A 14,956-nucleotide genomic window follows, 5' to 3' on the forward strand; every position below is an offset into this window, starting at 1 on the left:
GATGTGTTGCAATACAATCCATAGAACATAAAAAAATAAGTTTGAGTAAATGGACTGTTCGATTATACCATCTGATAAAGATTAACTGCATACTGTAACTAAGTTTTCACGAAATATGCTCCAAATTAGTTTCAGTGCTTACTTACTAGATTTAAATAATCCATCTACTGTACATTTAATTTTAAAACTGTAGAGCCATGAATTTTATTTCTTGTAAACTGAACAGTTTAACATACATACCATAAGCACATCACCACCTCCTAGAATCAATGGGATAGACTCAGCTTGAATATCTGTGGGAAGACTGCAAAACCCTCAGTGTTAAACAAGAGCTAACAAAGTAAAATGTCAGTCTCCTCGCATATCAGTTTATAGGAAGCTTATAATTGCAAAAGGAGATCAAATTAACCAATTTAATCAGTGTCCTGAAGTGTTCAAACCTGCAACGTATGAATTTTGTCCATACAAGCGGAAATGTAGTCAAAGAAAACTGAACTAAAAGCTGGAAACAGGGAGAAGTCACAATTATGCAACCATCCAACTTCATTGGCAGCAGAATGAGGCCTGGTCTACACTACGACTTTAGGTTGAATTTAGCAGAGTTCCTTTGATTTAAGCCTGGACCCGTCCACACGACAAAGCCCTTTTCCCCCTCCAACTTAAAGGGCTTTTAAAAATCAATTTCTTTACTCCACCTCTGACGAGGGGATGAGCGCTGAAATTGGCCGTGCTGGGTTGAATTTGGGACAGTGTTGACGTAAGTCGACAGTATTGGCCTCCAGGAGCTATCCCAGAGTGCTCCATTGTGACCGCTTTGGACAGCGCTCCCAACTCAGATGCACTGGCCAGGCAGACAGAAAAAGGCCTGCCAACTTTTGAATTTCATTTCCTGTTTGGCCAGGGTGTTTGCAGAGCTCATCAGCATGATGTACACGTTGTCCAGCCCATACTTTGTGAAAAGTCTATGACCACGTCCCTCTCGTTACTGCGCTGCTGTCACCTCCTCACCTGGTTTTGCGCGAAACAATTGTCTGCCGTTGCTCTGACGGAGGGAGGGGTGACTGACAACATGGCTTACAGGGAAATAAAAACAAAAGGGGTGGCTTTGCATTAAGGAGAAACACAAACAACTGTCACACAGAATGGCCCCCTCAAGGACTGAACTCAAATCCCTGAGTTTAGCAGGCCGCTGATTTCACAAAACAAAATCGGGTCAATTTCTTGTTTTGATCAATCTATATTTTACATCTTGGGCTGGCAGCAGATGGTGCAGTACGACTGCTAGCTGTTGTCATCTCCTGGATGCTTGGCGGAAGATGACAGTGACCTGGCTGAGTCACTCCCATGTCTGCAAGCACCCAGACTGATCTTGCAGAGATCGGCTAAAAGAGCACCCAGAAATACGATGACGATGGCTACCAATCATAATGCACCATCTGCTGCCAAAAGACAATGAGCTGCTGCCTGTGTAGCAATGCAGTCCCACGTCTGCCACCACCCAGGAGACGTACGGTGACGGTGAGCTGAGCAGGCTTCATGTTTGCCGTGGTATGGAATCTGCTCGGGTAACCCAAGAAAAAAGGCGTGAAATGATTGTCTGCCATTACTTTCACAGAGGGAAAGGAGACTGATGACATGTAGCTAGAACCACCCACAACACTGTTTTTGTCCCATCAGGCGCTGGGATCTCAACCCAGAATCCCAATGGGCAGCAGAGACTGTGGGAACTGTGGGATAGCTACTCACAGCTACCCACCGTGCAATGCTCCGGAAGCTGACACTAGCTTCAGTACTGTGGATGCAGTCCGCCAACTTAATGTACTTAGAGCATTTTGTGTGGGGACATACACAATTGACTTCTAAAAACGATTTCTAAAAAACAACTTCTATAAATTCAACCTAATTTCGAAGTGTACCCTGAGACAAGCTAGAAAGTGACCTGCATAACATCAAACCCCAGTTTGAAAACCACTACCTTCAGCGATTAAGATATACTAATCATCTGGTTCCGTAAGCTCACCATAAGTACAATGAAAAGAAGGCGGAAAAAAAAGCTTTTTGCAGAGAAAAGGCATCATAACATTGGCTACAATCAATACCTTACTCTTGATTTCCCCAACCTGGCTAACATCAGCTCTGCAATTACATTTATCAGATTTTTCAGTCATTCATGATAAAAGGAATACAAGAGATGCAACCAAAGATGCGGAAAACACATGCATCTTTGCTGTTAAGTGAAGAGAGAGACTGGATATTTCAGAATCTGAATTACACATCACTGATGGACCAAATTTTGATGGTGATCTCCTGCTTATTAGATATCTAAACACTCATACTTACAGCCAGTCCATCTCCTCCACAGCTTGAGCTATCTCTGGCATAACACCCATCTCTATCAGAAACAAAAAACAAACAAACAGCATTAGATATCTCATCATAAGTCTGATGGCATTATTTTCAAATGCCAACCCTTCATGCAGTTCAAAAAGAAAAAAAAGTGTTTATATATTTTTGTCATCACCACAGTACTGTCTCTTCTTTCGCACCAAAATGTTTTGCATCAGATTTGCTACTTGGTCCATTTCCTCTGTTGTGGTTGACAAAGTAAAGAGAAGATGGCAGGATTCTGAGTTCTTTGGCCCCACCTTTGTTAGCACCAAATTTTACCCTTGATGTGCAAGTGCATCTCCACCTGGACATCAATGTGAACTTCGTGTGCGTATCAGAGGGTAGAATTTTTCTATGCTCCAAAATCTCAACTCTGACTACAACAGAGATGGAAGTTACTTTCTGAGGAGCAAAGCTATTAATGTTATATAGGGAATCAGGTTTTTAGAATTCAGAACTTCACTCCTCCTATAGCAAGTACTAAAAGTGCCAAGACAGAAGAGTCTAGGAGAACTGCTACTGAAGGGTGCTCAGCCATAAAATAGGAAACACCATATCACATCACTCTACAGTGGCTTTGTCCAAGTAAATGTAAACTAACAACAGAGGCTCCATGTAAAGTATTTTTACAGTAACACTGCCAAAATGAAAAAAAAACATCCCTGCAACACAATGCTTGGTCTGTTTTCTTTCACGTCCCCAACTCTCATTACTCCAGCATAAAGATAGGAACAGAGTTGCAGTGCGTTTACCAATTCTGATATGCCAGTGTGAAATAAATTCTTTAATAAAAGTTTTTGCCCACATCCAATTCTGCTACAGAGGGTTTAAAAAAAATCAGAACGTACACCAATTTCTGTGTCCGGTGATTATGAGTTATGCACAAGCGAACACGGCAAACTCAAATTGATGGATGGACTTTATTACCTTCCCTCATGCAGTTCAATAAGGTGAATGAAGTGCAAAGATCTAACCAAACCAGTTGATTGCATCATATTGTTAACCTGATTCTTCAGCTGCTGGCCCACCTCTTTGCATGCAAGTGCTCTGTGCTTAATTCCAGTATATCTAAACATGGAATGTGCCCCAACTTTCCAAGGCTAAGAATCAGAGGCATAGATAGTTATCTGAAGAGAAAGGTCTGCCTAATTGGGGGTTCACAGTAGGCTAGTCTTGACCCAACCATGACACTTAAGCAGCCAAAAAAGTCTCCCTCCCCTCAACACTAAGTTATAGAACTATTCTAAACATTGTTGCATCTCAGCAACACTGTGATATTTGAGTAAGCCACTTTCATATTTTAGTACTATGTTTAAGTTACTAGTGTCCTTTTAAACCAAGGCACCTCTATTTAAGAAAAAATAGGAATAGTCTACATTTTTTTCAAACAGTAAAAGGACCGACCCAAATTTCCTGAACAGTTAAATAAAATGCACTCAATTTGAAATTCTAACTATATTTTCATGTTGCCTGCTCACACTTCTGACTGTTAGTTACTTCAACACAAAACTTGATGCGGGAATTCTGAGGCAAACTACAATACTCAAGAAAGATGTGTAAACTCCTTGCAAGGAATGGCTATGCTAAGCTGTACCAAAGCACTATAATTATTGTATCTAGTTTAACTCTAATCTGAAATTTATAATTGAAGACCACATAAACAACATGGCATTCTCAAGTAATGAGGTTTCACAATAGCAATGATAGGTGTCTCCCCCCCCCCCCGCTCTCAAAATAGATGTGATTTTTCAAGCTAAACTCTCATCATAAAGTACATCATAAAGTCATGAAATTTTGGCCTCATCTCTGTATCATTATGTCTAATTGCTAGATTAAAGTTATGAAACTTTCATGATATGGAGAAGAATTTCTGATTTATTCCACTGTGTCCAAAGATACAGTTAGCATTACAGGAGAGTCCTGAAGGAGTCTATAGTAAATCTCTGCAGTGAAGTACCAAATATCAAGTCTTCTTGTGAATAGGATTTTGTTTTTCTTGATAATTTTCATCTGTCAGCATAACCATATTTTAAGATTCCATGCAATTATGTATTTTAATGTATTGGAAGGGTTCTCAAACCAGGGGTTGACACCTAATAGTATAAAATAAAAAACAGCTACAGTCCACTGTAGTGTGCAATTCAGCAATCATGAAACACCACTTACAGAACACTGAGGTGGTGGTGGGGGGTCGCGGAGAGAATCTGACAAATATTTAAATGGTATAACCTCTTATAGTGAGCAGGTCCTTGAAAAACTCACAGCCCTTCTACTGCTATGTGAAAAGCTACCACCTTAATTTAACTAACACTAATTTATAACAAGGCAAATAAAATGACTATTACACCTGGCAGCAGCCAGCCTGGCCTAGGCCCTTATGGGTGAAGAAATCTGGCTAGCCTCAACCCAGAGGCAAGGGGCCGCCCTAGCGTAACGCGCAGCGAGTGGCAGCACTTTCCAACAAAAGCAGCAGAGAATCCTGCGGCACGTTACAGACTAACAGACGTTTTGGAGCGTGAGCTTTCGTGGGTGAATACCCACTTCGTCAGAGGACACTTTCCTACAGGCAGCTGTTACTGATACCGACTTCTCTTACTCCACTTACAAGCTCTTACCCCATATCCCCACCCCCACCTCGGGGGTAGCAGTCTGTGACACCAGACGCCTGCGCGAAGCGCGGCGAGGAAAGCGGGCTGCCCCAGCGCCACAGGCCTGAGACAGAGCAGAGCCTGCTCCCTCGGGGGACGGCGACACCTACGCCCGGCTCCCTTGGGGACCACGTAACCAGGGAGTCTGCGGCTCCTTGTCGGCCCCCTCCCCGGCGGGGGCTCCTGGCTGGGCCCTTGGTGAGCCCGCCTGCCCCCGACTCTCTCTCCGAGCAGCAGCCCCTGCCGCACCCTGCCCCGCTGCCACATACCGGAGAAAGCCGCCATCTCGGCGCCACGCAGACTGCTGCGTTAGCGGCCCGCTGCAGAGAGCGCCCAGAGCCTGTCCCCGCGCTTTATCCTTCCGGGCTGCTCCGCGGCCAGACCGCACCGGTTCCGGCTGCGGAAGTCACCCGGGCCGAGTGAGTCCGACCTGAACCCCAAACAACCCAAACCAGGTCTGTCCTGAACCGTGACTGGGTCTCCACTCATGACCCAAATCCTGAGCCTAATCCGAGCCGTTCCCTGAGCGAACCAGTGGCTACCCACCAATTCCCAAGCTGAGTTCCTGATCTGGATCCTCACCCTGTCCCCTCTCCTGTCTGACCCCGACCCCACCCTGACTGACTCTAATCCCTCACCCGGACTGGGGCCGGACATGCCCTAGCTGATCCCCCAGACCATGAACCTTCACCCTGAGCAGCCCAGACTGACCGTGAGTTCTGTACCTAATCCAAACCCAAACGGAGACTGACCAAACCAAGACCATGACATGGATTTTAAATCGGCTGGTAAGCCTGAGACCATAAACCAAACTGAGCCCAAGTTCTGAACCCTCATTCAGACTCAGTGTTTCCCACACCAAGAGTTCAAAACTGAAGAGTCAGACTCCCAATCTATTAATTTGAAAACCTGGTTCTTTTTGCCACAACTTCAGGGTAAACTGCTCTCTGTGCTCCAAGTCATCTCTCTCGGGCAGAGACTGGTGTCTTGCTCCCTCCTAACAGGGATTTTAAGGAAGTACAGATGCTGTACACTGTGATATCTGCTGCAAAATGGACTGCCTAAAAAGGCAAGTGCCTGTACTTCACTTTCTTGATAAGGGCTATGGCCTGTAGTTATCAGTTACCACACAGATTCTTCTAAGCTAGCACATTTATTCTTAAGATAAAAAATTTACAGAGAAAACATATTAAAACAATAATAAAATCTATCTACATGCATTCTATAAAGCTTACTAGTAGCCACCCCCAACTTGAACCTAGAGTTCTGGTAAGTTTTATTCCTTCAAAACTCATAACTGGGTTTCCCCCTTAGTTATGAGTTCATTAGTCTATGGCAGGAGTAGGCAACCTATGGCACGGGTGCGAAAGGCGGCACGCGAGCTGATTTTCAGTGGCACTCACACTGCCTGGGTCCTGGCCATCAGTCTGGGGAGCTCTACATTTTAATTTAATTTTAAATGACGCTTCTTAAACATTTTAAAAGCCTTATTTACTTTACATGCAACAATAGTTTAGTTATATATTATAGACTTATAGAAAGAGACCTAAATATATTAAAATGTATTACTGGGACATGAAATCTTAAATTAGAGTGAATAAATGAAGATTCGGCATACTACTTCTGAAAGGCTGCCGACCCCTGGTCTATGGGCTTATCTTTCTTGCTCAGGGATGTGAACTCCCCCCTCCCCCCCCCCCGAGTGCAGGGGTTGGGGCTTGAAGTTGGGGCACGGCCTTACCTCAAGTGGCTCTCGGTCAGCGACACAGTGGGGCTAGGCAGTTTGCCTACCTGTCCTGTCTCTGTTCTGTGCCCCGGAAGGGGCCAGCAGGTCTGGCTCCTCGGCGGCCAGGGGAGGAGGCTCTGCGGCATGTGCTACTCTCATCCGCACGCACCGTCCCCACCCCTGCCAATGGGAGTGCAGAGCCGGTACTCGGGCAGTGCATGGAGCCCCGTTTCCCCTCCCTCCTAGGAGCCGGGACTGGCTGGCTGCTTCCGGGCACAGCGTGGTGCCCCAGGACAGGTAGGGGACTAGCTTGCCTTAGCCCTGTGGCACCGCCGACTGGGCTTTTAACGTTCTGGTCAGCATTACTGACCGGAGCCGCCAGGGTTCCTTTTTGACTGGATATTCCTGTCAAAAAAACGGACACCTGGTAATCCTGCGTGTGTGGCATATTTTAAATATAGTCTTTTGAACTCCCAGGTCTCACATCTGTCACATCTCACCTCTGGAGGGGTTACATTCAATTGCAGCCCAAAATAATACATAAACCATACATAATATAATATGGTCTTTCAAAGATATTGCAGGAAGTTGTATTATCTGTCACACTTTTTATTTGCCCTTTGTTTTTTTATCTTTTAGGATATATTCAGATCAAATTTTCAAACTTTTTTCCATAACCATGAGAGCTAGAAACATACTTTTATCACTCAAATTAAAGCTGAGATTCTCACATAATCACAGGATTCTGGAAGCTGGGGTTTCAAGAAAAAATACCAAATATAATGAGAATTGCAATAAAATTAGAGAATTAGTAACACTGCTCATCTAACCCAAATCTGAAACTGAACTCTTTACCTGAACCTAAACCCAAACTATCTGTTTACAATGAGTATTTTGTCTTTAAATTATGCAATTATTATCACCTCTAGACAACTGGACTGGTGTTGTCTGGTTTCATAGTTATTTAATCTTCTATAACAGCACGTTTCTTAGAAAGTATCTTTATTTACACATATAGAATTCTAAGTTGTTTTCAGTAACATATTACTGAAGTCCTTACTCAACTTTTACACAGATGTACTCATTTTCTACTCAGTCGGTATTCAAGCAAACTCCTACTGTCAAGAGTGAAAATCTCTGGATTTGGCACTGTAAGTATAAGATTAACGCCATACTGGGAACAAAACAAGTGCAACTCTACTTCACCAGTTTACATTAATGGTGAATTTGGCCCATTATAAGCTAGTTTATGGAATAGAGAGCATAGCATCATGGTAATTCCCTACTGTTGTTAAATCGATACACAGAATGTTTAACTTACATTGGGTGTGTCCCCAGAGAGAGGAAAAAGGCACCTAGGTTTAGATTTCATATGAAGGACAGCATCTGTAACAATGCAGCATCTCCTACTACTGCATTGTAGCATGAATCTTGGCTAAACTAATTCCTGTCATGGGAATTGAATTCAAAGCCTTCTGTCCAAGTGTGTTACCATTTGGGGCATACTGACCATTACTAACTTATGCTGATGACATATGAGATAGGAAGTATTATATTAGAAATAATGCAATAAGTATTTTAGTACTTTAATACTAGATTTCATTTGTGCTATCGATGGTATTATTTTGGGTCCTTTTTGGGAGCTGTCTTTTAATAGTAACCAAAGGACATGGAATCTAGGTTCAAAGGGGCATCAGTTTAATCTCTGCTGTATCTTTGCAGTTATATTCAGATCAGATCAGTTTAATACAGTTCGTTTGTATGATGCTAATTATTTTCTGGTTTCTCTTATTACATTATTACATTACAGTGATTAGCTCATTTTCTATCTAATCTATCTATCATCATATTCTGCCTTGCTTTTGGATCATAGGATATGATACTCATGCAATTATTTTTTTAAAAGATACAGTGTCCATGTGAAGGCCTTGCAGAGCTCGATGACAGATTGGAGCCTGTAGCTCTGAAGGAAGAATTTACTGTGAACTTCATATAGTTCCTGTAAACTATGAACATTGGACTGATGCACTGCTGATGTTACCATTTTACCTTGCTAAACATTATTAAACTAAAAAATATTCAGCAAAATAAGTAATTATTAATCAGTAGTAATTTCTTCTTAAATGGAACTATTTCCTTAATGTTTAACACAAGCTATCTAACAGCACAGAATGCTAGGTCTTCTAATTTCATACTTTTGTCAGTATCTAAAACTGGACCACACAGATAACTACAAATTTAAAAAAAAGAGGTTATTAAAATCATGCTAAAAATAGAAAATAAGATTAGCAGTGAGGTGTGAGCACATTTTTGTTCTGTCCTAAGAAGTCTTCATTATCGAAAAATACTATACACACAATTGTCTTTTTAAATTACCATTTCATTTATTAACTTATTTGTGTTTTGCTCCTAAATTAATGCTACCTGTCCCAATGATTTTGCAATCTAGAGTGCTGATCCTGTAACATGACCATGGGGGTGGTAGACGTCTATGCCTAAGCAAAGCCCTGCTGATACACTGGGGCCTGACGCCAAGCTCCTGAAAGGTATCTGGTATTCAGACCCTTAACTCCCAATGAAATTAGAAGTAGGGGTCTAAATACCTTTAAGAACCTGGCCATGCTAGGACCTCTGGAAAGCATTTTGCCCCCATCTCCCAATGGCTTTTGGGCAAGCGCAACTTGCTCTACGCAGACAGCAGCAGAGTGGAAAGGGTTAAACACGTCTCTCTTCCTCCCCCCGCCCACCGGAAGGAGTGTGAGGTTTGTCCGCTGCCGGGCGCTGTAGCGACTGCAGCAGTGGTCTGGGTCCGCGTTGAGCATGGCTGCTGCCCGGGGGAGCTGGGAGGAGGAGGAGGAGGCGGCGGCCGATGTCAGTGGGGAAGAGGAGGAGAACATCCTCTACGACCTGCTCATCAACACTGAGTGGCCGCCGGAGACCGAGGTGCAGGTCAGTCCCGCTGTCCCCCCACGCCGGATGGGAATAACCGCGGGGGGGCGGGGAGGAGGGTGGCCACGTAGAGCTCTGCCAGGCGGGGGGGAGGGAAAAGGGGAGTGTGGATGGCGGGGTCTCCCCCCTCCCCCCAGCGGTAAGAGGTGGGGGGCTTGGGCTCACGTTGGGGGATCTTGCACGGATGAAATTTGCAGGCATACAGCAAAACCCTTTAGCCGGACAAAATGAGACCAAGCCCTAACATTAATCCTGAGTGCCGGGATTCCTTCTCTCCAAGCTGCTGTGGCCACCCTTATATGCAGCGGATCGTAAATCCATCACGAGTAGCCAGGACCTGGACAAAACACCTGTACCGTGCCACTGAATGCTGCTTTCAGTGGGAGGGAGAAGTGAGTCCGCTGCAGTTTGTCATCTCACTCTTACACGTGTGTTATCACAGGTGCAAGAACAAATGTTTATAATATGGGTGCGTAAAGCAGTTGAATGCAATTGTAAACCCTGTATATAATGGAAACCACTTCAAGCCAGGGGGTGCTGCTTTCCCCTAGCATTCTTAGTACTAGCACCTATAGTTTTAGGTATTTTTTAAAAAATCTTCTGTCCTTTTTATACTATTAACAAATATTGATTAGGTTTTTACTTTTTAACAAACATACAGAAAGTTGTCAGGGAGAAGTATTCATTGTGTAATTTACTTTGGGCCTGATCTCCAGAAATATTAAGTACTCACTGCACCAAAGGACTCAGTGGGAGTTATTATGAAAACCATGCCCTCTGTCAAGTAAACAGCGTATGATGCAAATGAAATTATTTTGTATTAAAGTCTGGCAGGGTTTGATACATCTGCAACATGTACTGAGTGCGGAGGGCATACAATTTTTGGTGTGTTTTCAGAGCTTGTCATGAGTAGATATCACAGCACAAAGTTTGAGTAAGCATTATTTCAAATTCACAGATTAGAAAATTGTAATTGTTGAAGTTCTGCATGGACCACTAGGGAAACCTTGACCCTTTTCTATGGTCAGTGAGTAGTGGTTTGCCCTTGTATCCTTGGGGGCAAATTTTCCATCTCTTCTTTTTCTGTTCTTTGCCTTACTTTGTGCTATAAAATGCTAAGAATTCTGAAAAGTTAGGTGTAGGTTTCTCAAAGTAAAGCCAAAAGTGTCATCTAATTTTTGGTTTCCAATTTCTGTACTCCGCTTTTCCATGTGTAAAATGGTGACGGTAATAAAACCACCTCACCTCACCTCACCCGGGTGTTGTGAAGATAAACTTATTAGTGTTTGTAAATAACCAATATACTGTGATGAGAGCTTCACAGAAAAGCCCATGATGGCTTTCTGTATTCAATGCAGGGTTTGGATAGTGTGTAATAATGCATGAGGCCACATGTTCGAGGATAAAAAAACAAATATTGAATAGTTAACCGTTCACTGAACACTGTTCATTCTGTGCACTGAATGAAGCAGGGGTCCTGTGGGGAGAAAAATGTATTTGATCATGTAATTTAAAGACTGCCTGATAATGCTTAAGCATAAGGAGACTGAATTTTATGGTTGCCCAGGTAATCTTAATTCTGGCATTTCCCAACTTTTGAGTGCTTGACTTTTCAACTTTTGTGTTCTTTTAAGGTAATTTTTATGAATGTGTGCTAGGCAGCCAACAAACATCAGTGCTAAATGGATATATTATCATTGCAAAAGTAGATTTGATTCATGTATAGATTTGCTTGAACAGAAAGAAATTTGAAGGTTGTCCATCAAATATGAATGAATCAGAAGGGAGGTTTCTTAATGGATTGGAAGATGGGCTTCTCTGTAACTATATATGTATAGTTCTCTGTGTATGTAATTCCCAGTGGAGCTACGTTAAAGGGAGAGTAAATTCTAGTGTTCCTAATATGAGAGTAAGTTACTTACTTTTAGGGATTAAACAGCTGAAGAACAAGAGTATGTAGTTTAAGTTCAGAAGTGGATGCTGTAAACCTTCCAAAAAGTACTCTAAAAGTAATGAGGGGAGACTTTCAAAAGTGCCTGTGCGATTTAGGAGCTTTTCGTGACTCCTTAGAATTTTCAGTGGGACTTATGCTCTTAAATCCCTTGGGCACACTGGGAAATCTTATGAATAAAAGAAACAAACAAAACTTTGTCAGTTATTGTTACTGTAATGCTATGTAGCAGGAGTGGCCAAACTTACTGACCCTCCGAAGCCGCATACAGTAATCTCCAGAAGTTCGAGAGCTGCAACACACACACACAACCTGCCCCATGGGGCAGTGCCTGCCAGGGTGCAGGGCTTCTTCCCCGATACCTCCTTGCTGGGCTAAAGCCCTTAGGCCCACTATCCCCCTTTCTGCTGGGCAGAAGCCCCTAGTCCTACCACCCCACTGCAGGGCAGAAGCCCCAAGCTCTTTCCTGCCCAGTCTTGTAAGTGGAAGGGGGAGGCCTGTGGGGGGTTCCGGGAACTGCACTGTACCTGTAAAAGAGCTGCATGCGGCTCATGAGCCACAGTTTGGCCACCATGGTATATAGACTCATAGACTCATAGGTCAGAAGGGATCAATATGATCATCTAGTCTGACCTCCTGCAGAAGGCAGGCCACAGAACCCTACCTATCCACTTTTATAACAACCCCTAACCCATGACTGAGTTATTGAAATCCCCAAAATTGTGGTTTGAAGACCTCAAGCTGCAGAGAATCCACCAGCAAGCGACCCATGCCCCACGCTGCAGAGGAAGGCGAAAAACCTCCAGGGCCCCTGCCAATCCGCCCTGGAGGAAAATTCCTTCCCGACCCCAAATATGGCGATCAGCTAAACCCTGAGCATGTGGGCAAGACTCACCAGCCAGCACCCAAGAAAGAATTCTCTGCAGTAACTCAGTTCCCATCCCATCCAACATTCCCTCACAGACCATTGAGCAGACTTATCTGCTGATAATCCAAAATCAATTGCCCAAATTAAACTATCCCATCATAACATCTCCTCCATATACTTATCAAGCTTAGTCTTAAAGCCAGATAAGTCTTTTGCCCCCACTATAGAAACTGTGGCCACATTGCTGCCTGACTGATCAACTTTACTGAGCAAATTGTGTATTGGGGCAGCTATGTGTACTCCTCCCTTCAGCTCACCCACAGCTCACCAACAAACAGGCATTCTAAAGAGTTCCTCACTCTGTGAAAGGTATTTCTTTAAAAAAGCTTTGCAAACTTTAAGTAAAAAGAAATTCTGCCTTAGACCAAGATTTTCAAATCGGGAGTCTAGAATTTAGGTGTCTGAATATGAATTCATTTAGACATGTAACAAGCAGCCTGACTTTTCAGAAGTGCTGAATATCCCACAGTTCCCATTGACTTCAAAATATGGAGTCGGAAACCTAACTTTGGGCATTCATTTTTGAAAATCATAGCATTAGGAATTTTTTTTTAAAAATATATTCCTACCTTTGTCACTGGCATGATTGTCATAAAACCATCTGCTCCATTTACCTAATCATTGACCTAAGAGTAGTTGTACTTTCTTCCTTCAGCTCGTGGTGCTGTGAGATTTTGACCAGAGAACGACAACCATATGTAAATGAATTTTTTATTGAATTTAAGCCAGTGGCTTTCAACCTCTTTTTTTTTCATTTGCAGACCCCTAAAAAACTTTAAATGGGTCTGTGGACCACAGGTTGAAAACCACTGCTTAAGCTCTGCTTTTGATGTCTTCCTTTCCTCTTTATCTGTGCTATCCCTCTGTCCTCATACTCCTTTTCATTTCTGGTTTAAATCTCTTTCTCCTTCCTTTTCTTTTTCTTTGAGAAGTAGTCTCATCCTCTTTTTATAGGCAAGAGCACTTAGCCCAAGTTCTGTTATCTCTCCCCTCTCTTTCGATCTTGTGTGTACTTTTTCCTTTCTTGGTTCTCTGCTTTCCCTTTTGTCCTGGCTGATTATATTGCTTCCTCCGCTTGCTATGTAGCTCTCCTGCACTGCTCGTTTCTGCATGAGATAGAAATCGTGAGTTCTCTGTGTGCCAGGCAATGGATGCAAAATGGGGCGTAGTGGCATTGCTGCAGCAGTAGAGTATTAGTGAGATTATGTGAGAGAAGGAAAGGTGGAAGAAGGGTACTGGGGAGAGAAAATGGTCTCTAAATAGGTGTTTTACTTGGCAGAAATATATATAAAGGGACCTGTTACTACTGAAAGTTCTTGCTCTTTCACATAATAAGAATTCTGAGCCAGAGACTTTTTCTCATGCACGATCAGAATGTAATGCACCAGTGATGGCACAATGAACAATTGTATCTTATGATAATATTCTGTTTTTATTACAGTTTGGCACATACTGAAGTTCAGTTATACAGTCTCTTAGCTTATGCTGTTTCATATGGAACTGGGAATACTCAAAATTAAATGAGAAGTTTTTAGAGGAGCAGAGGGTTTATCAAGTGCATTATTCACTAAGTATGTACATGAATATTGGATTGTTCAGATGTTGCATGATGAATATATTGTTGTAATTACAGCCAAGAGGCAACAAAAAACATGGTGCATCTTTTATCATCACTAGAGCAATTACAGGTAAATATGACTTATTTTCATTGAAGGATTGTTGACTGGTTTTATATTTATGGCTTAAATGATCTGTGTGTGGGTTCTGCTTACAGGCTTTGCTATGCCTGGTATTGTGATGGGGCTAGTGCAGGGGTTCTCAAAGTGGGGGTTGAGCCTCCACCCCAAGCCCCACTTTGGCTTCAGTATTTATAATGGTGTTAAATATATAAAAAAGTGGTTTTAATTTATTGCGTTGCAGGGGGGATGTCACATTTGGAGGCTTGCTATGTGAAAGGAGTCATCGGTACAAAAGTTTGAGAACTGCTGGGCTAGTATAATGGAACGTATACTATGTATCAATCTGGGAACAGCTTTTTATCATTTTCCCCTTTGTATCTTCTTAGTTGTGAGTTTGTTCTGGTTAGATCAGGTGTTCTCAGACTTTTGTACTGGTGACTCCTTTCACACAGCAGGCCTGTGAGTGTGACTGCCCCCCCTTTATAAATTAAAACCACTTTTTTGTATATTTAACACCATTATAAATATGCTAGAGGCAAAGCAGGGCTTGGGGGTGGATGCTGATAGCTCGTGATCCCACATGTAATAACCTCGGGACCCCCTGAGGGGTCCCAAACCCCAGTTTGAGAACCCCTGGGCTAGATAGTACCCCATTGGGGCACACTAATAAAACATGCATCTGACAAG

The 14,956-nt window shown here is 42.9% G+C and overlaps 2 protein-coding genes and 1 long non-coding RNA gene across 5 annotated transcripts in view; 2 read left to right on the top strand and 1 right to left on the bottom strand.

The window, feature by feature from the left end:
* Positions 1 to 5,417, bottom strand: part of DDX1 (DEAD-box helicase 1) — a 43,925-nt gene extending 38,508 nt beyond the window's left edge. The window contains exons 1-3 of the mRNA XM_032779000.2: positions 5,306 to 5,417; positions 2,341 to 2,392; positions 241 to 304 (exon numbers count right to left, since the gene is read on the bottom strand). Of these exons, the coding sequence (XP_032634891.1) occupies positions 241 to 304; positions 2,341 to 2,392; positions 5,306 to 5,321 (132 nt within the window). The 5' untranslated portion in view covers positions 5,322 to 5,417. The remainder of the gene's footprint in view (positions 1 to 240; positions 305 to 2,340; positions 2,393 to 5,305) is intronic.
* A 144-nt stretch (positions 5,418 to 5,561) lies between these two features.
* LOC116824010 (uncharacterized) lies at positions 5,562 to 8,856 on the top strand. The gene is made up of 3 exons (XR_004373552.2): positions 5,562 to 5,824; positions 7,859 to 7,913; positions 8,669 to 8,856. It is a non-coding gene; the product is annotated as an uncharacterized LOC116824010 (long non-coding RNA).
* A 672-nt stretch (positions 8,857 to 9,528) lies between these two features.
* NBAS (NBAS subunit of NRZ tethering complex) overlaps positions 9,529 to 14,956 on the top strand; it is a 405,412-nt gene continuing 399,984 nt past the window's right edge. For all 3 annotated transcript variants that reach the window (XR_012655479.1, XM_032778999.2, XM_075063671.1), the window contains exons 1-2: positions 9,529 to 9,711; positions 14,224 to 14,278. Coding sequence is in view for 2 of the 3 variants with exons in the window: in XM_032778999.2 (XP_032634890.1) it covers positions 9,583 to 9,711; positions 14,224 to 14,278 (184 nt within the window). In the remaining variant the exon portion in view is untranslated. The remainder of the gene's footprint in view (positions 9,712 to 14,223; positions 14,279 to 14,956) is intronic.

The sequence above is a fragment of the Chelonoidis abingdonii genome, chromosome 3 (assembly GCF_003597395.2).
Source record: "Chelonoidis abingdonii isolate Lonesome George chromosome 3, CheloAbing_2.0, whole genome shotgun sequence".
NCBI lineage: Eukaryota > Metazoa > Chordata > Testudines > Testudinidae > Chelonoidis > Chelonoidis abingdonii.